Genomic DNA, 18,121 nt, shown 5'->3' with positions numbered 1-18,121 from the left:
CAAGAGTAGCAAAAAAAAAAAAGTTTCTGGAGGGAATTTTTACAGAGCAAGCTAGAAAGGTGACCAGTATGGTAAGAAGTGAAAATTCTACGTACAAGAGGAAAAGAGTTGTGCAAACTAAAGACAATCCAAATGAGTTATTTTGGTATGGCAAGTAAAAGGAAGAATGACTACAGTAGAATTATTTTGATGAATGCTGATGGTATACAATAACAGATGTGACAGAGGTCAATGTAGAAATGCAGAGGTTATTACAGATCCAATGTGAACATAATTATGGGATTAGGTGGTGTATCAGCTATGTATGGGACTCACCCAGAACGCTGAGGGGAAAATAGTTTCATTGCATAAATTATCAGTACATTGATAATTTATTTATTCATAACAGTGCTCAGTGCTTTACAGAATAAACAACTAGAATAAGAAATAATTAATTAATTGATTGAATTTGCTGATATTTTGCAAATATTTCATCTGTATGTATACATATAGATGAAATGTCTAAAACTAAGGAAGAGATTACAGTTATCTTATTGTTAGGTAAGCATGTTGCAGAGAAAAGGAGAGAGTTTTCTTTAACTTTATAAAAATGTAACTGTTTCGTTCAGAAATATTACAGGGTGTCTGAGATTAGCCCTTCCTAGTTTCATCATGTTACTATTACTTAAGCGTATGGACCATGGTGTCATAATTGTGCAAATGAGAAGGAACACTCACTAAGTTTTTGTAAAAAGAATTCTGGATGAAACTTGTAGAGTCTCTGGAAAGTTTGAACAACCCAAACCTTACATATTTCCACATTTCGAATTTTTACCATTCTTCTGAACTAGGGAGGTCCAATGTGGACACACTGTATATCATATTAATGAATGCTTATTACTAATATTTATAAATATAAATTTATATTTAGTAATATGATATTGTTATTATAGAAGCAGTATCAGCAAAAATTACCATTGCTACTCAAGAATATCAAATAGGCTCTCCACTTCAACTAGACTGTAATGTACATGGAATTCCTTTTCCTTCTGTTCATTGGCAATTTAACAACATCACAGCCTCTCTAGAAACTAATTCTCACAGACAAATTCTCCAGAATCAGACAATTTTTATCAGTAACGCTCTTCATGCTGATAGTGGTCTTTATAAGTGTATTGCTGAAAATCCATATAGCCAAGCTTCAGATATTGTTTCAATAAAAATAGAAGGTAAGTATTAATTTTTTTGTTTATCACTCATGGTGGTTATGTGCACTGATAATATATGAAAAAAAAAAAAAAAAAAAAGTGAAGCATCTGTTATCATCATTAGCAATACTTACCATATCTGGTTTACTTTCTTTGGTAACTGTTAATGTGGAAAAACTATTTAAAAAACTTTTTTTTCAAAATGAATTCATCTATATGCATCTTATTAATATTTTGTCACAGAATATCAGAATCCTGTTTCAATTTTGGCAATCATGCATGCAAACTCATTTAAAAAAAAGAAGGAAGGTATGGATGTCATGCTAAAATATAATGTAATTTTTCTTGATATTAATACTTGAATACAGCATACACAAAGAATGAAGAAATAATTGCATTTTTACTGATCTTAGCAGTTTCATATGGTTGTTAATATTTAGATGGCATGAAAACTATTAAAACTGCTCTGAATGTGTGTGTGTGTTGATGAGACTTTACTTGAAACATTGAGTTCTTATTTTATTTTAAAGTAAAGTTATTACTTTTCAACAGTACTTCAACATGGTGGCTCACTGCATAATTCTTACATAATGAACTCTAGTAAACTGATCCTTAACAGCTCTATTTTGTTATTTGTATTGGATGCCTGATCACATATAAGAATCCTCTGGGATTGCCCTTGTATTATAGTACTAGGTTTTCTTTCTTAATATACTGGTCATTTTCATGACTAAATCCTTATTTTTGTCATATAACTGCCCACTGCATTCCACCTTTCTTTCTTTTTATGCCTTTCTAGTAACCTTTTACACTGAAATTTTTAGAGATCGGAGTCTTTACTGATAAGAAATATATTTGTTGCTGACAAGAGATGTTTTTTATTTTATTTTTATATTTTAAAATTTTTTTAAAAATATATTTAGTTAGATTATTAGTTTAATTAAATTTGAGTTTAAATTAAATGTGAATGTAGCTGTGTATTTTATATATCTCTACATTTAATTGTTCAGTTACTTAGCATATATAGTGGCATTCCAACGAAGGTAGTTAGTCCTTTTATATGAATAGTTTTATGCAATTTGACATGCGAGATGAATTCATTGACAAATATAAGTAGTTGGGTGGGGAAAAAAGAGGAAAGTATGCACATTTTTCAAACACATGCACCAATTAGACAGATATTCCTGCACTGAGACTTTGACTCCATTGGGATCTTGGGATAATAATAATAATAGAAACATCTGGTTTGGAATGCAAGCAAATTTCTAATGAAGGATCAAATTAGCAGACATGGCTGCTAGTGACACCAGCAAAAAAGAATGTCAGCAGGAAGGGAAGTTGTAAGGTGCTTGATGGTAATAGCAGTATGAGATAGGTAACATTAAAAGTCCATCAATGGCTTTAACAGGCACTTAAGTGCCCATAGCCTTCCAAGTATCCTTGGCTTTCCTAACCGTAATACAAGGATAAGACGGTTATCCCTATGACTCCAAGTATTCTTGTCTGTAAATTGCGTGTGTTCTACTGGCTGGTTTGTCTCTTTTGAGGGATGAAACACTCGAGTTTCTGGGAGAAAAAACCCTCTACCTCCATATGAGTCCAGCTAACTCATCTTTAGTCAAAAGAGACTAGATAAAGTTCCTCATGTCATGGACTGGAATCGAACCTAGGAGGTCTTTCCGACCAAAGGGCTTCGTCTATACTGACTGAGCTACAGAGGCTCAACATTAAAAGTACCAGAGTTAAAAACAGAAAAGTGTAGTACGATGACAGCAATGGCTTCCATGAATACTTCATAATATAAACCAGGAGTTGGATAGACCAAAAAAAGCACTCACTAAGTACCAAGAAAGGTATAATAGGAGATTATATATAAGAAAAAGAAAAAATTAAGCTACAAAAGAACAGTAAAGTGGGAAAAAGGATTTGGTAATTCCATGATTAGGAATGTGCTAGACTAATGAACAATAAAAGCGAGTTTTCCAAGAGGGATTCATCACACAACTGAAGGCTATATTCATGAATGTAGGACAAGCAAAAGACATAAATGTGTTAGTCACAACAAATGAGTTGAAAGGAAATAGTATGAGCAAATATATGAGTTATTGAATGAGGTAGAAAGAAGAGCAACACAGTCAGGATTGTGACCATGTTGTCAAGGTATGATTATGGGTGATGGGTTGCTGTGATTGAATGGGTTGTTTCTTATGATAGATAGCATTTGCACTTACAGGATGGATTGCACTTAAATGAATTTGGAGGTGCTTGTAGAAGTTATTCTGGCAAATAGCTTGTTCTGTTTAGTGAAAGAGTGAATATAGGTAGTTGGGAAACCCAAATATGGTGGGGTGCTGCATGAGAGTTTGGAACATGTATTAAGGTGAGAGATTGAGAAATGAATCTACATCAGCCTGATAGTCAGTTATCATACATTTTCACTAGTGCCAGAAGCATCAGAAATAAAGGTAATAAATTTTTAGCATTGGTAAATGATATGGAACAAAAATTACTGACATCAGTGATATCGTATTTGAGAGTAGAGGATCCTTACATGATATGAATGTGAAGGGTGCAGTATATTTAGGAAGGAAAGGACAGATGGATACCAACAGTACTGCTGTATTCACTTCCTTATATTCAAACAATCTTGAATATAAGAAAGTGGGCAGTTAATGAGTTTGCATTGCCAGAGTGAGTAGTGAGTTCTCCAAGCACTGAATGTCTTCAAGGCAAGGCATGATAATTATTGTGGTCTATGACTCCAAGGAGGCTTAAAAGTAATAGACTACTAACACTAATCTGCATAAATAAAATCTCAAAAATATTGATATAGAAGATTTTGTGGGGATGTCTCACAGACAAACACACTGATGTACACCCAAAACACATCTTAAATTTTGAAAAGAAACAATGATGAGACTTCTGATGAAAGTAAAAATGCAATGAAAACCAGGACAGTTCTAATGAAAATATTGTTGACAATAACAAAGAAAACATTAACGATGAAAGAAGAATTTAAACAACTTTTAGATGTTATAAAAAATTCTTTAGGTTGCCACTCTCAGAGGTAGGAATTTCGTGAGGTGAATCAAAAACTGGTCTTATTTAAAAATACAAAATAAAAGAACAGATTGTGGAACTAGTGCATGAAGACATAGGTACGTAGTTGATGTGAGCTGTTAAAAAAAAATAAAAGTATTAATAGTAAGGAAGGATATGATCATGTTTAATTTGTTGCCAATACTGGTTTTTAAGTTGGCATTATTGAAATTTATGATTTTTTTGTATGACTGTGCAGTTTAGGATTTTATTGTCTTGGTACTGTATACAATTACATTGATTGTATTCAACAACATGGTGGCTGCCAGTTTGAGCATGTTGTCACCTAGCCTGCCACCATTTATAGACTATGTTATTATTATTATTTTTGCACCCTCCATGGGGTCAACAGACTTATCGTGGGAGGTTCATTCAACTGACAACATAAAGCTCAGGCAGAGTGGGAGAGAGAGACAGTTTGTCTGATGGCCATGATTAAGTATGTGAATGTCAACAGAAAGTAGGATATGTGGAGAGTGAAATAGAACTGCTGAGAAAGGAGCTGTGGGAATGAAGATATTACAAGGCTGGGAAGATTGGCTAGATTGAGAAGAATGAGAATAAGTTTGACAGGGCATCGAAGAGCAAGTGAGAAAGGAAGGAAGAGAGGAAATTACAGAAAGTCAGAAGAAGTGGAAGCAAGGGATTTATTTATTTATTTAGCATATGGAGAAAAATACAAGAAATTCATGAGCAGGGATATCATATACCCTCTTTCCAAAAAGAAACCGAACTTTTCGAAAATAGAAGAAACTAGTGGCGCCACCTGTTATATCTTTTTGTTGTTGAAAGCAACCTTCATTAGTGTTGTGTCAACTGTTTATGACATTTGTTTTATTAGAAGCTGAGTTATAGTGCCAAGAGTAACAGTGTGTTTTGATGAATGGTTGGAAAATGAGTTTCAAACAGAGAGCTGCGATCGACTTTTGTGTTAAACTTAGTAAACGTTTTACCGAAACGCATCAAATGCTTCAAAAAGCATACGGTGATGAATGCTTATCCCATACTCAAGTTTACGAGTGGTTTAAGCAATTTCAAAGTGATCGTGAGACACTCGAGGACGACGAAAAGTGGGGCCGTCCAAAAAAAGAAGAACACGTTTTTGGACTGAGCGAAATTAACATCCAAAAAGTGCATGATTTCATCAAAGAAAACCCGAAATCGTCCGTGAGATTGATTGAAGATGAATTGGGGATTCCAAAATCAACTTCACAACATTTTAAGGCCTTCATAAATTGAATTCGTGATTTGTTCTCCACAAGTTGACCGAAGACCAAAAAATGTATCAAATTGAACACTGCAAGGACCTCATTGAAACCAGTCGTAAGGCCTCAAACATCCTTGGAACGATCGTTACTGGTGACAAAACATGGTGTTTTGAGTATGAGCCTGAAACAAAGTCCCACAGTGCTGAGTGGACACCACCAGAAGAGGGGCATCCGAAAAAAAGTCACTCGGAGAAGTCAAAAGTAAAGACCAGGTGGCGCCACTAGTTTCTTCTGTTTTCAAAAAGTTTGGTTTCTTTTTTGGACAGAGGGTGTAGTATCAAAGAAGCAAGGGATAGAGAGATGTGCAAGGGAGTAGGGAAAGTGGAAGAGAAAGGAGAGAGGGAGATTGGAAGCAGTAAGAGTCAGAGATACTAACGAGAGAAAGTTGAATGAATCTGTTCAGAGTGCCAGAGACGTAGTTGCCTGTTGAAACAATAAAGAGTGTGGCAATGGCAGTGAAGAGGGGGCTGAAATATAGAGGAGATGATAGTAATGGTTGGTACAAATGACCTGAGAGGTAGCATGAATTATTTTATTTTATTATTATTTTATGTGTGTGGTTCCCAGCTATGAAAGGTTATTATAAATCTATAGTACATTTATTATTGTACTATAGGATTTTTTTTGCCATTTTTTTTAATCAATTTTATATATATTTTTTCGTAATTTTTAAATTTATTTTTACATAGTCTGGAAACCCTGCTGTAGAGACCAAACATGGAACTTTTTCAAGTCACTTCAGGCCTCCAGTAAGCAGGCCGGTGGCCTCACACCAGGCAATGAAATTCATCTTCCTCCTAAAGACAATCATAAACATCCATGCCAACAGCAGCATTCGAACTAGCGGCATGTTAGTCACTGGTTCAAAGAACAGGTACATTAACCACTCAACCAACCAGATTTGCAAAATACAGCACAACACAAATTTGAAGTTGATCTTAGGGATAGTGCAGAAGAAATGTGTCTGAGGAAATATAGTGAGCATGTTGTCCCAGTATGACAATGCAGAGTGGAGAAGAGCAGTGATAATGAACGAGATGATAGCAATAATGTGTAGGAAGAGAGAGGTCTGAAATATGTAAATGCATGGAGTACCTTTGAGGATAGAAGAGAGGTGTATGGAAGAGATGGATTACATTTGAATGCAGAAAGGGCACAGGCATTGAAGATACTGCTGTTTTCTGGGCAAGCGAGTATGTCAGGGCAGGGAAACTAGAATTGCTTGGTAGAACATAGCAGGGATGGATTCATGTGGGAAGATAGTGGCATGAGAAATGAGACAGCGTACACCGTATTACAGAGCCAGGTGAAGTACAAAGGGAGTAATAATGGCTATAAGAATACTGATGACGTACTGTGTACAAATGCTAAGAGCATCAGAAATAAAGGGAATGACTTTGTAGCATTGATTGGCACAGTCTCTACAAAGATTGTTGGTATCAGCGAAACTTGATTAACTGAAAAGGATGTTCTAAAAGGGATAGAAATGAAAGGGTTTAGCATATTTCAGCAGGATAGGAAAAGTAAACGTGGTGGTGAAGTGTTACTCATTACATTTCATATGGGTTGGAGTTGTGCAAATAGAAAGATAAAAACAGAAAAAATGAATATATATATATATACTAAAACTAGATACTAAAAGTCACAAATTTAAGTCCAGATTGTTTCTACCCTGGACTGCATCTGGGGTAGCCTGGAACAGGTCCATCACTGTGCCCTTAAAACTCCACAGTGGACAGTCCTGGATAATGTGATTGACTGTCTGTTGATCTGTTGATCAGCACCACAGTTACATGTTGGGGAATGACACAAGCACCACTTGTACATCATGGTAGCACATCTCGCATGGCCTGTCCTCAGGCAGTTGAGTGTGCTCCATTGTCGTCTGGGCAGGTAAAAGCCAGGGGCCTCTGTTGTGGTGTCTGTAATGAAGTGTCCATTTTTTATTGTTGAAGTAAGCCAGTGATTCTTCCATTCAGTTTCAAGAGAATATGTATCTGGTTGCTGAGTTTTTCAGATTGGGGTTGTGGGACTTGAAGCGAATAGGTGGTAGATTTTGGAGGCCCTAATGGATGGGTAAGTTGCTATTTTCCATACATTTTATCCACTCTCTGTTAGCGGCAGCTTTCCTCCTTATGTCTGGTGATTTGATGCTAGAGAGTGTTGGTAGCCACTCAACAGGTGTAGACTTTATGCAACCTGTGATAATTCTCATATCATTAGGCTTCACATCGATCTTGCTGACATGGTGACTCGAATACCACACTGGAGCATAGTATTTTGCACAAGATCTCACTAGGGCATGGGCAGCAGATTTTAAAGTGTTGGCTCCTGCTCCCCAGCCTGAACACACAAGCTTCCTGATGATATTATTCCTAGATTTTAGCTTTTGGCAGACATTTTCCAGATGTTTACTGAAGGTTAAAGAGTGACCTAAGGTGACTCCGAGATATTTTGGGTAGGGGTATGCTTCAAAGTTTCTCTTTGAAGGTCTTTGAATGAGACCTTCAGCCGTTTATCTGCTTGATGATTGTTTAAGTGAATATGTGCAAACTTCAGTTTTAGAGGGATTTGGGCAGACACACCATTTGATGTAATAGTGTTGTACAGAACTTCAAGGTCAGAACCGAGCACAGTCTCGGCCTCTTTCAGGTGTTTAATCTGAGTTGCCAACACCAGATTGTCTGCATATGTGAACTTCCGGGAGAGGTTTGTGGCATATCACTAATGTATAAATTAAAGAGGAATGGAGCTAGCACAGAGTCCTGTGGTAGTCCATTTTTTAGTACTTTAAAGGGACTATTTTTATCATTCAGTTGTACCTTGAATTTGCGCTTTGATGTCATGCACTTTAGGATGTTAGTCATCTTTGGGTCTTGTACTACAGTTGCAAATTTCAGCATAGTCCATTCACCCAAACTGTGTTGTATGCAGCAGTCAGATCTATGAAAACCAGCTTCTATACGTGTTGTAAGGACCAGTACTTGATCGCAGCAGCTGTGAGAGTCTGTGAATCCCAGCTTGTTCATTTGGTAATAGCATTGGGTAAATTCGATTATAGAGTAATCGTTCAAAATGTTTATAAGGAATACTTAGTAAAGATATTGGTTGATAGTTTGCTGCATCAGTAGGCTCTTTTCCAGGTTTTAGGATGTCTCGTGGTGTTAGGTGTTACTCATAAGAGATGAATTGTGCTCTCTCTCGCTCCCTCTCTTTGAGTGGAGAATCACAGTGAAAATAATACCGATGGCTTTGAGAGTATATTGTGTGTAGTTGTTTATAAAACAAGATATTTAGTGGGATGTTGCTACAGACAAGGGAATATAGATGGTAATGAGCAGGAAATGTTTAGGCAAATTACAATATTATTATTATTATTATTATTATTATTATTCATCTGAGACATAAAAAAAATAAAATAAAATAAAAATAAAAAAATTCTGTATAATCCTTATTGTAAATACTGTAAATATTATTATTGTATGTAACTTATACTGAGACATAATAAAATGTAAAAAAAAAAAAAAATTATTATTATTATTATTGAATTGTATGTGTATGCTGCATTACTGCATTGTATCGTGTATTGTGTGCACATTGGTGCCAATCCATATTTAGCTAATTTAAAAAAATGTATATTCATATTTATAAAAAGTACTCTGCATTTTGTATATCGAATTTTCGTACTGTACAGAAAAGATAATATGTTTTTCATTATTATTATAATAATATTCTAAATTCAAAAATTCTGTATAAACCTTATTGTAAATATTGTAAATATTATTATTGTATGTAATTTATACTGAGACATAATAAAATGTTTAAAAAAAAAAAAAAAAAAAAAAAAAAATTATTATTATTCAGGCCTCCATGGAGTCAAATGACTCATCGTGGGAGGTCCTTCCTAAGAAAATAAAGTCTGTCAAGACTCATCGAGAGGAGGTTCCCCCTAAGAAACACAAAGTCTATCATACTACTCCTTAAACTCATTGACCGTTCTCGCCCTCACTACTCTATCAGGCAATGCATTCCACGGCTCAACCACCCTCCATGCAAAGAAACCACTCCTCACCCTCTTCCTCACAGTTTCCTTTCGTAACTTCCAGGGATGGCCTCTTGTCATCACTCCTTCCCGCTGTTCAACCAAGTGAAAGAACTCCCCAGTGTCAACCCAGTAACCACCTCTCAACAGTTTAAAAGTCTCAATCATATCACCTCTCCTCCTTCTATCCACCAAACTCTGCAGTCCACATTCTCTCAGCCGATCCTCATAACTATCCTTGTACAGTCCTGAAACCATCTTTGTCATCCGTCTTTGTATCCTTTCCACAGTTAATTTATCCCCTTCAAATCCTGGGGACCAAATCTGAGAACAATAGTCCAAGTGTGGTCTGATCAGAGACTTATACAACTCTCTGCAGGTCAGTGTCCTTCTCATAATAGCAGCAATCCTCTGTGTTACCTTCACCACCTTTGCAATATGTCCCCTAAACTTCAGGTTTCTATCAATCATCAACCCCAGATCTCTTGTCTCCCCTACTTCCTCCAGTATAACTCCTCCCACAGAGTATGCAGCATCCCATCGATGTTTCCCAAACCTCAAGACCTTACATTTTGCTGCATTAAACTGACACCCCCATTCATTTGCCCATCTATCTAGCTTATTTAAATCCTCTTGCAGGGCTACCACATCTGCACTATTACTGATAATCCTTCCCAGCTTCGCATCATCCGCAAACAACTGAATATCCCCCTACAATCCACTGGCTATGTCATTGATATAAAGGTTAAACAATATAGGTCCTAGTACTGAGCCTAGTACCTAGTACGTGGGAGGTCCTTCCTAAGAAAATAAAGTCTGTCAAGAATCATCGAGAGGAGGTTCCCCCTAAGAAACACAAAGTCTATCAATACTACTCCTTAAACTCATTGACCGTTCTCACCCTCACTACTCTATTAGGCAATGCATTCCACGGCTCAACCACCCTCCATGCAAAGAAACCACTCCTCACCCTCTTCCTTACAGTTTCCTTTCGTAACTTCCAGGGATGGCCTCTTGTCATCACTCCTTCCCGCTGTTCAACCAAGTGAAAGAACTCCCCAGTGTCAACCCAGTAACCACCTCTCAACGGTTTAAAAGTCTCAATCATATCACCTCTCCTTCTTCTATCCGCCAAACTCTGCAGTCCACATTCCCTCAGCCGATTCTCATAACTATCCTTGTACATTCCTGAGACCATCTTTGTCATCTGTCTTTGTATCTTTTCCACAGTTGATTTATCCCCTTCAAATCCTGGGGACCAAATCTGAGAGCAATAATCCAAGTGTGGTCTGATCAGAGACTTATATAACGGAATGATAACCCTCTTATCTATGCAGGTCAGTGTCCTTCTCATAATTGCAGCAATCTTTTGTGTTACCTTCACCACCTATGCAATATGTCCCCTAAACTTCAGGTTTTTATCAATCATCAACCCCAGATCTCTTGTCTCCCCAACTTCCTCCAGTATAACTCCTCCCATAGAGTATGCAGCATCCCATCGATGTTTCCCAAACCTCAAGACCATTAAACTGAAACCCCCATTCATTTGCCCATCTATCTAGCTTATTCCAATCCTCTTGCAGGGCTACCACATCTGCACTATTACTGATAATCCTTCCCAGCTTCGCATCATCCGCAAACAACTGAATATCCCCTTGCAATCCACTGGCAGTGTCATTGATATAAAGGTTAAACAATATAGGTCCTAGTACTGAGCCCTGTGGGACCCCACTTGTAACCTTCTGTCTCCTTGAAACTACCTCACCATACACAACTCTCTGATACCTATCAGACAGCCCATCCTGAATCCAGTTGACCAATCTGACATCCAGACCCTTGTGTTTCAACTTAAATATCAGCTTATCATGTGGCACGTCAAATGCCTTTGCTAAGTCTAAGAAAATTGCAGTATATGCCTTTCCCTCATCTAATGTTCTTGTAACTTTATTATAAAAGGCTAGCATATTGCTAAAACAAGAGCGCCCTTTCACAAATTCATGTTGACTTTCACAGATAACATTACCTTCATCTGCCCAGTGCTGTATATGATCCCTCACTACTTTCTCCAAGATCTTAACAACTACTGATGACACACAGACTGGTCTATAATTAGACACTTCCAGTCTGTTACCACCCTTATGCAATGGTAGTAACTATCTTACCTTCCTTCCATTCCCTGGGCACCTTTGCCGAAGTCAGACTTTCATTGAAAAGCCAGGTTAAAGGCACTGTCAGTTCCCTAGCACATTCTCTCAAAACTCGTGGTGAAATACCATCCAGTCCCAAAGCTTTATTGACATCCAGAGTTCTCAGTATCTGAAACACACTCTTCTCCTGTACCTCTAAACCTTGAACCTGCCCTATCCCTCTAGCATTAAAACTGATTCCTCCAATAAAATGGTCATTGAGCAATTCCACTATGTCCTCTGCATCAGTCACTCTATTCCCATTTTTATCCCACAATATCATTCTTCCACAGTCATTTCTCCTCCTACTGGCCACATAGCTAAAAAATTCCCTAGTATTTTCTTTGGATCTTAGGGCCAATCTCCTCTCATATTCCAGTTTCGCTTTCCTTACCACACTAGTCACTCTTCTGGCCTATCAGACAGCCAATTCCTGTTTAATATTGTTTGTCATCCACTTTACTCCAAATTGTGTCCTCTTCTTCACTCGTGGTATACAACTTACCATTGCTGCTAACAAATATTCTTTCACAATTTCCCACGCACTAACGATATCCTGGCCTTCCAATTCCTCCCTCCATGAAACTTCCCGAAGTTGACGTCTAAGACTATTATAATCACCTGCCTTATAATTCCATATAAGTTCCCGTCTCTTTGATACTCCTGCATGTCTATTCATTTTCCAAGCCAAAACCATATGGTCACTCTCTCCAACTGGTGGGAGAGATGTCATCTCAGTTATTATCAACTCTTCTGATGCTATAACCAAATCTAAAACTCTTGAACCTCTTCTTCCCTCTGTTACATGTTGCCTAAGACATTTGTCCCTCAAGAATTCTAGAAATTCCATTCCACTATTGCTACATGTATCTTCCTCTCTCCAATTTATACTACTGTAGTTAAAATCTCCCATAACAATCATTCTTCTTGCACTTTCCAAACTTAGCTGTCTAAACATCTCCTGGTCCCCATCCTCCATGCTCCTGGGTCTGTAGCAACACCCCACTAAATATCCTGTCTTGCCTACCTCTACCTCACACCATATGCTCTCAAAATCATTTGTCTCACTTCCTTCCAAAGCCTCCACTCTTAGAGGACATAGGTCATCACTTATCATAAGCAGTAGCCCACCACCACACTTTTCCCCTCCTATCCTGACGAAAAATGCTATACCCAGCGACTTCTATTCCTGTTATTATATCCCCTTCTGTCAACCACGTCTCAGTGATCCCAATAATTTTTGGCCAGGCTGATGCTATCTGCACCACCAATTCCTCTCCCTTATTCCGGATACTCCTGGCATTAGTATAAAGCATATAAATGCCATTGTTTCTATACCCAGCATTATCCCTTCTAGACTCCACTGGGCTCAGTGTTACCTGACATTGTCTCCCTTCTCCCAAGTATCCATTCCCACAAGAGGCCACCCCTGCTATCATCCTCCCTGGGACACACTGACTCGTTCAAAACAGCAATCTCTCCAGATGCCGTCCTTCCTCATTCAAATGTAAATGGTCTCTTGCATACAATTCATCTCTTTCCTCAAATGCACTCCAAGCATCCACATATACCAGTCCTCTCTTGTCACACATTCTTGCTATTATGCCATTCAATATCACCGCTCTTCTGCTCAGTTCATCATTATCATACCTAGGCAACACACACACTATTTTTTCTCTCTCTGTCTTCTTCCATACAGTCTCAAGCAAAAACCTCATATCTCTCGCTGCCCAACTCACATTACCACTCAAGTCATTCGTTCCTACCATCACAATCATCTCATCCACCCTTTCACCTCTCTTAATTGCCATAGCCACCCTTTCTATTGTTCCTCCTGGCAAACACTCCTTACGCATCCTATCTTGAATACCACGGATCATTGAGTCGCCATACATTATACCTCTTACCATTCCCTCTCTCCTATTGTTTCCATTCTCTCCTCTTCTTTCATTCTCATAGTTCTCTCTCATTCCCTTTCCTCTACTGCTATTCTCTCTTCTAGCATTCCCATACCTCTCTCTCCTACTGTTTCCATTCTCTCCTCTTCTAGCACTCCCATACATCTCTCTCATTCCCTCTCTCCTACTGTTTCCATTTTCTCCACTTCTAGCACTTCCATATCCCTCTCTCTCTCTCCTACTGTTTCCATCCTCTCGTCTTCTAGCATTCCCATACCTCTCTCTCCTACTGTTTCCATCCTCTCGTCTGCTAGCATTCCCAAAGCTCTCTCTCATTCCCTCTCTTCTACTGTTTCCATTCTCTCCTCCTCTAGCACCCCCATACCTCTCACTCATACTCCCTAAATTCTCTCTCTCTCCTACTCTGATTCTCCTTTCATTTATCTCTTCCATTCTCCTAATCTTATCTTTCAAACTTCTGCTCTCATTCACAAGACATTCCACCTCCTCTTTCAACTCATCTATCTCCCTCTGCAGGTCAGTCACTCTTAATCTAAATTCACTCTCCCAAACAAAACCATCTCCTAAACTTTCACAGTCACTCACACCTTCCACACTATCAACTATTATTTTCTCATTCATATATATCTTTTTTTCATTCTCTCCTATCACACTACTTGTCTTCCTACATTCATTCCCCGTTCCTGGAGCAACAAAGTCGGATATCAATATTTCTAATGCACTTATTTCCTCCAACTGCCTGCATTTTGCGCACATACGCTCTCCGCTCTCTTTCACAAGCCACATATCTAATTCCCGAGACGCATACATGCCGCAAGTACTGCATGCCACAAAGTCCCTTATGATATTGTTTATAATTGAGTTCTTAAATGGCAGAGGACTTGGCAATATGCCACTAGCGACTGCTGCTGAATCTGCCATCATTCCTTACTGCCGCGTAGCGTAATCTTTAATAATTATTCAATTAATAAATTCCGTTATATAAATAAGAAAAACAAAAGTACAAACAATTAAAAGCAAAAAAACATTTAAGTACTAAATATAATTAAATAAATGAAATATAACTAAATACAGTAATGAAAACTTAGTTTCGTTTTGTCTTCCACCGTTATGCATTCGATTCCGAAGGTAACCAAAATATATTATATCGCGACAGCAACTAACTTGCAAAAAACAACCACTGAAGTACACTCGTATTCAGAGAAACAATTTAGCACTCAAAAACGTAGAAAAACATGATGAAGTAACCTTGATCATTATGGGGGGGTGGGGAATAGGATTCAAAAATAGCTAATAGATTAACAAAAGTCATAAAAAATATATACACCTAATCCCTCATTAGGAGGACTCATCTCATCCTAAGGGATGAGGGGAAAAACACATACAAAATAAATAAATACCTTACAATTAAAACAATTATTACACTTCTGTTTTTAATTCTAAGCTTAAGAAATTTGTAACAATAGTAATAATATTTAGTAATTTTGTTATATTATTTCTGATTTGGGTTTTGTATTTTGCAGATGTATACATTCCTGCCAGTTGTACTGATAGTCCATACTTTGCAAATTGTGCTCTTATAGTAAAAGCCCAATATTGCATCAACCCTCATTATGCAAAATTTTGTTGCCGTTCTTGCATGTTATCTGGTCAACTACAAAGGTTACCCAGTACTACATAGTAATTTATATTATGTAAATATATTAATATGCTACTCTTCTCAGGTAGGAGATAAAGGACCCTGAAATACCTGAAGACTTTCTTAAATCAGACATCATCGCTGCAGATATATGTACACCTTCATTCCATTGACTTTGAAGCCAATAATGAGAATTAAGTGAGATTTTTACAGAAATTTAGTATGTTGGAAGAAATCGAGAAGCTGAGTAATAAGTGATAATTTTTTTAAACACAAACTAAATAATCATATAAAAAACTTTGTATCACTTTGACACCAGCATAGTCTTCAATTTTTACAGTGTCATTAAGGAAATAATATATTGTTACAGAATTCTGCATTTAAAGTGAATATTCCATGTAAATTTCACTTAAAGTATTGCAATGAAATGAAACTTCCAGTTTTTATTATTACAACTTCCCACAGTAGAATACATTGCTAAATAAAAGTAAGAAGGAAATTATTTATTATCCTGTGATCCTGGATTTAGATTACTTCTGCTTTACTACTCTGCAAAAAAAAATAGGTTTAAAGAAAGATGCGAAAAACATTTTCATATGTGAATGTTAAAATTTGTTTTGTGACAGTATGCGAGAATCAAGCCCCTCCTATCAGCCATGACTTCATATCTCATTATATTTATAATATCGAAATAAAAAAGAGGGTAAAAAAAAAGGGGGGGGGTATTATGCCATCCAGATCAGATTCATTACAGCCTGTTGATTGCAGTAACTTATCAACAGATATTTTAATTATTTTCAAGACAATAATATTTCAGGATCTGGTTCATAGTTCAGTAGCCTTCTAAGTTCTGCTTAAACATGACATTTAAGTTTCTACTTAAGATTATTTGGCAGTTATACTTTAATTATGGAAACGTAAATGTAATAACAGTAACATGTCAAACAATGCCAATGCAGGCATAAAAATTATTAGTCCACATTGAAGGTAAGAGTGATTATTGGTAAATTTTTAATAACAATTTTGGTTTACTCATTAATATTATTGTTATTTTTTATTTAATTTTACCAAACAGTGGCATAAAATGAAATTTAATGTTAAAATCTAGATGAAGTTAAGAAAATGTTTCCCATTTGTTAAAAAGGGTGAAATTGAGCATGAATCTGCAAAATATATACAATAAAATAATTTAAAAATACTTTGTGTGTATTTATTTGCATTTTAATCATTGCATGCATTATACACTTCCACAGTCATCTTGTGATCATTCATTCACTAACATAAGACTCATATTATGCTGCAGAATTATTTATTTGCTTCAGCAACTTGTATAATCTAGAATTTGAAAGTAATATCATATGAAAATAGCTTTCTCTTACTTCTGCTATTCATCATTTTTACAAATTGAATATCAGTTTTTTTGCATGAATAAAGCATTTTGTAACGAACCTTTTAAGTTCTGATTTATCTAGTATCAAAATTGTATAAGTAAATCATAATTGATCATAATTCCAAATTTAGATTCTAGATTTAGTTGTATTGTATAATTAATTCAGTTTCATTTTCACAAAGTTGAGTTTAGCAGGGTTTCCAAATAATTTTGGTTGCTAGGCCACCAAAATATATATTGTTGATGACACATCAACAATATACATTTTGGATCGCCCATTATACATTTAGAACAGGCATCTGGAGAAACTGTGAAAAACAAATTTTTAATGGTATGCTACAGTGTTTCACAAACATAATAAGATTAACAAAAGTTGACTTCATTGGCTATGCAGATAGCAACCCCCCCCCCACCGGCTGGGATACTGCTCCCCCATACACAACTTGTTGATACCTATCAGACAGCAAATCTCCAATCCAGTGCATTAGTCTAATATCCAACCCCATCCACTCTAGTGTGACCATCAGTTTATCATGTGGCAATCTATCAAAAGCCTTTGAAAAGTATAAATAATATACTACTCTGTATCCATCTTCCACATCCAATGCTACTGTTGTTGTCATATGGAATTCCCCCAATTTTTCTCATGTACCTTAGGACCGGCTGAGCCCTCCAATGAGGGGTTTTAAGTATGTATTTTTTAATTGCAGATCCGTGTGTGTTCACAGGCCCGATTGCCTATTATGACGGACAAAAAAACAGTTTCCTGGTGAAAAAAATCCTCTACCTAAGCACGAGACCGGCTAACTTACCTTTAGTCGAAAGTGACCAGATAAAGGTTCCTCACATCATGGACAGGAATCAAGCCCAGGTATTTCTGACTATAGGGCTTTATATATACCAACTGAGCTACGAAGGCTCTATCCAATGCCAATGTCACCATATTATAAGTAAGTCATTATCATCATCAAATTCCTGACGTGTACCCTCAAGGGGTGTACAGGATATGATAGTACTACATGAAACATTTACATCATTACTAGCTTCCTATCTACAATTTTCCTCCAAATCAGTCTGTTATTTGTCAAGACTCCAATATTATCATTATCAGATCTTATATTTATATCGTCTAAGCACATTGTACCGTATCAATCCACCTATATCTTGGTCTTCCTCTGGTTCGTTTTCCTGCCAACCTGGCAGAGAACACTTGTTTTGCTAATCTTTCCTCGCCCATTATGTTTAAGTGACCTGAGATTAGCTCTGCTAATGCATTCCTGGATGCCGCCAATGTCAAGTTCTTTCCTAATATCTTTGTTTTTAATATGATATTGCCATTGATACTATCTGTTTACTCCTCTAATCTTTCTCAGGACTCTCATATCTGCAGT

General features: G+C 36.8%; 1 protein-coding gene across 3 annotated transcripts in view; it reads left to right on the top strand.

Annotated features, from left to right (window-relative positions):
- Positions 1-16,538, top strand: part of LOC150102627 (papilin-like) — an 843,028-nt gene extending 826,490 nt beyond the window's left edge. For all 3 annotated transcript variants that reach the window (XM_090399411.1, XM_090399410.1, XM_090399409.1), the window contains 2 exons: positions 933-1,208; positions 15,225-16,538. In XM_090399411.1, coding sequence (XP_090255537.1) covers positions 933-1,208; positions 15,225-15,382 — 434 coding nt within the window. In that variant the 3' untranslated portion in view covers positions 15,383-16,538. The remainder of the gene's footprint in view (positions 1-932; positions 1,209-15,224) is intronic.
- The last annotated feature ends 1,583 nt before the right edge of the window (positions 16,539-18,121 follow it).

This window comes from Typopeltis vanoorti, chromosome 10, assembly GCF_054136105.1.
Source record: "Typopeltis vanoorti isolate ZY-2024b chromosome 10, IOZ_Tvanoo_1.0, whole genome shotgun sequence".
Lineage (NCBI taxonomy): Eukaryota > Metazoa > Arthropoda > Arachnida > Uropygi > Thelyphonidae > Typopeltis > Typopeltis vanoorti.
The sequence above is the reverse complement of the archived record's forward strand: the minus strand, read 5'-3'. Positions and strand labels throughout refer to the sequence as shown.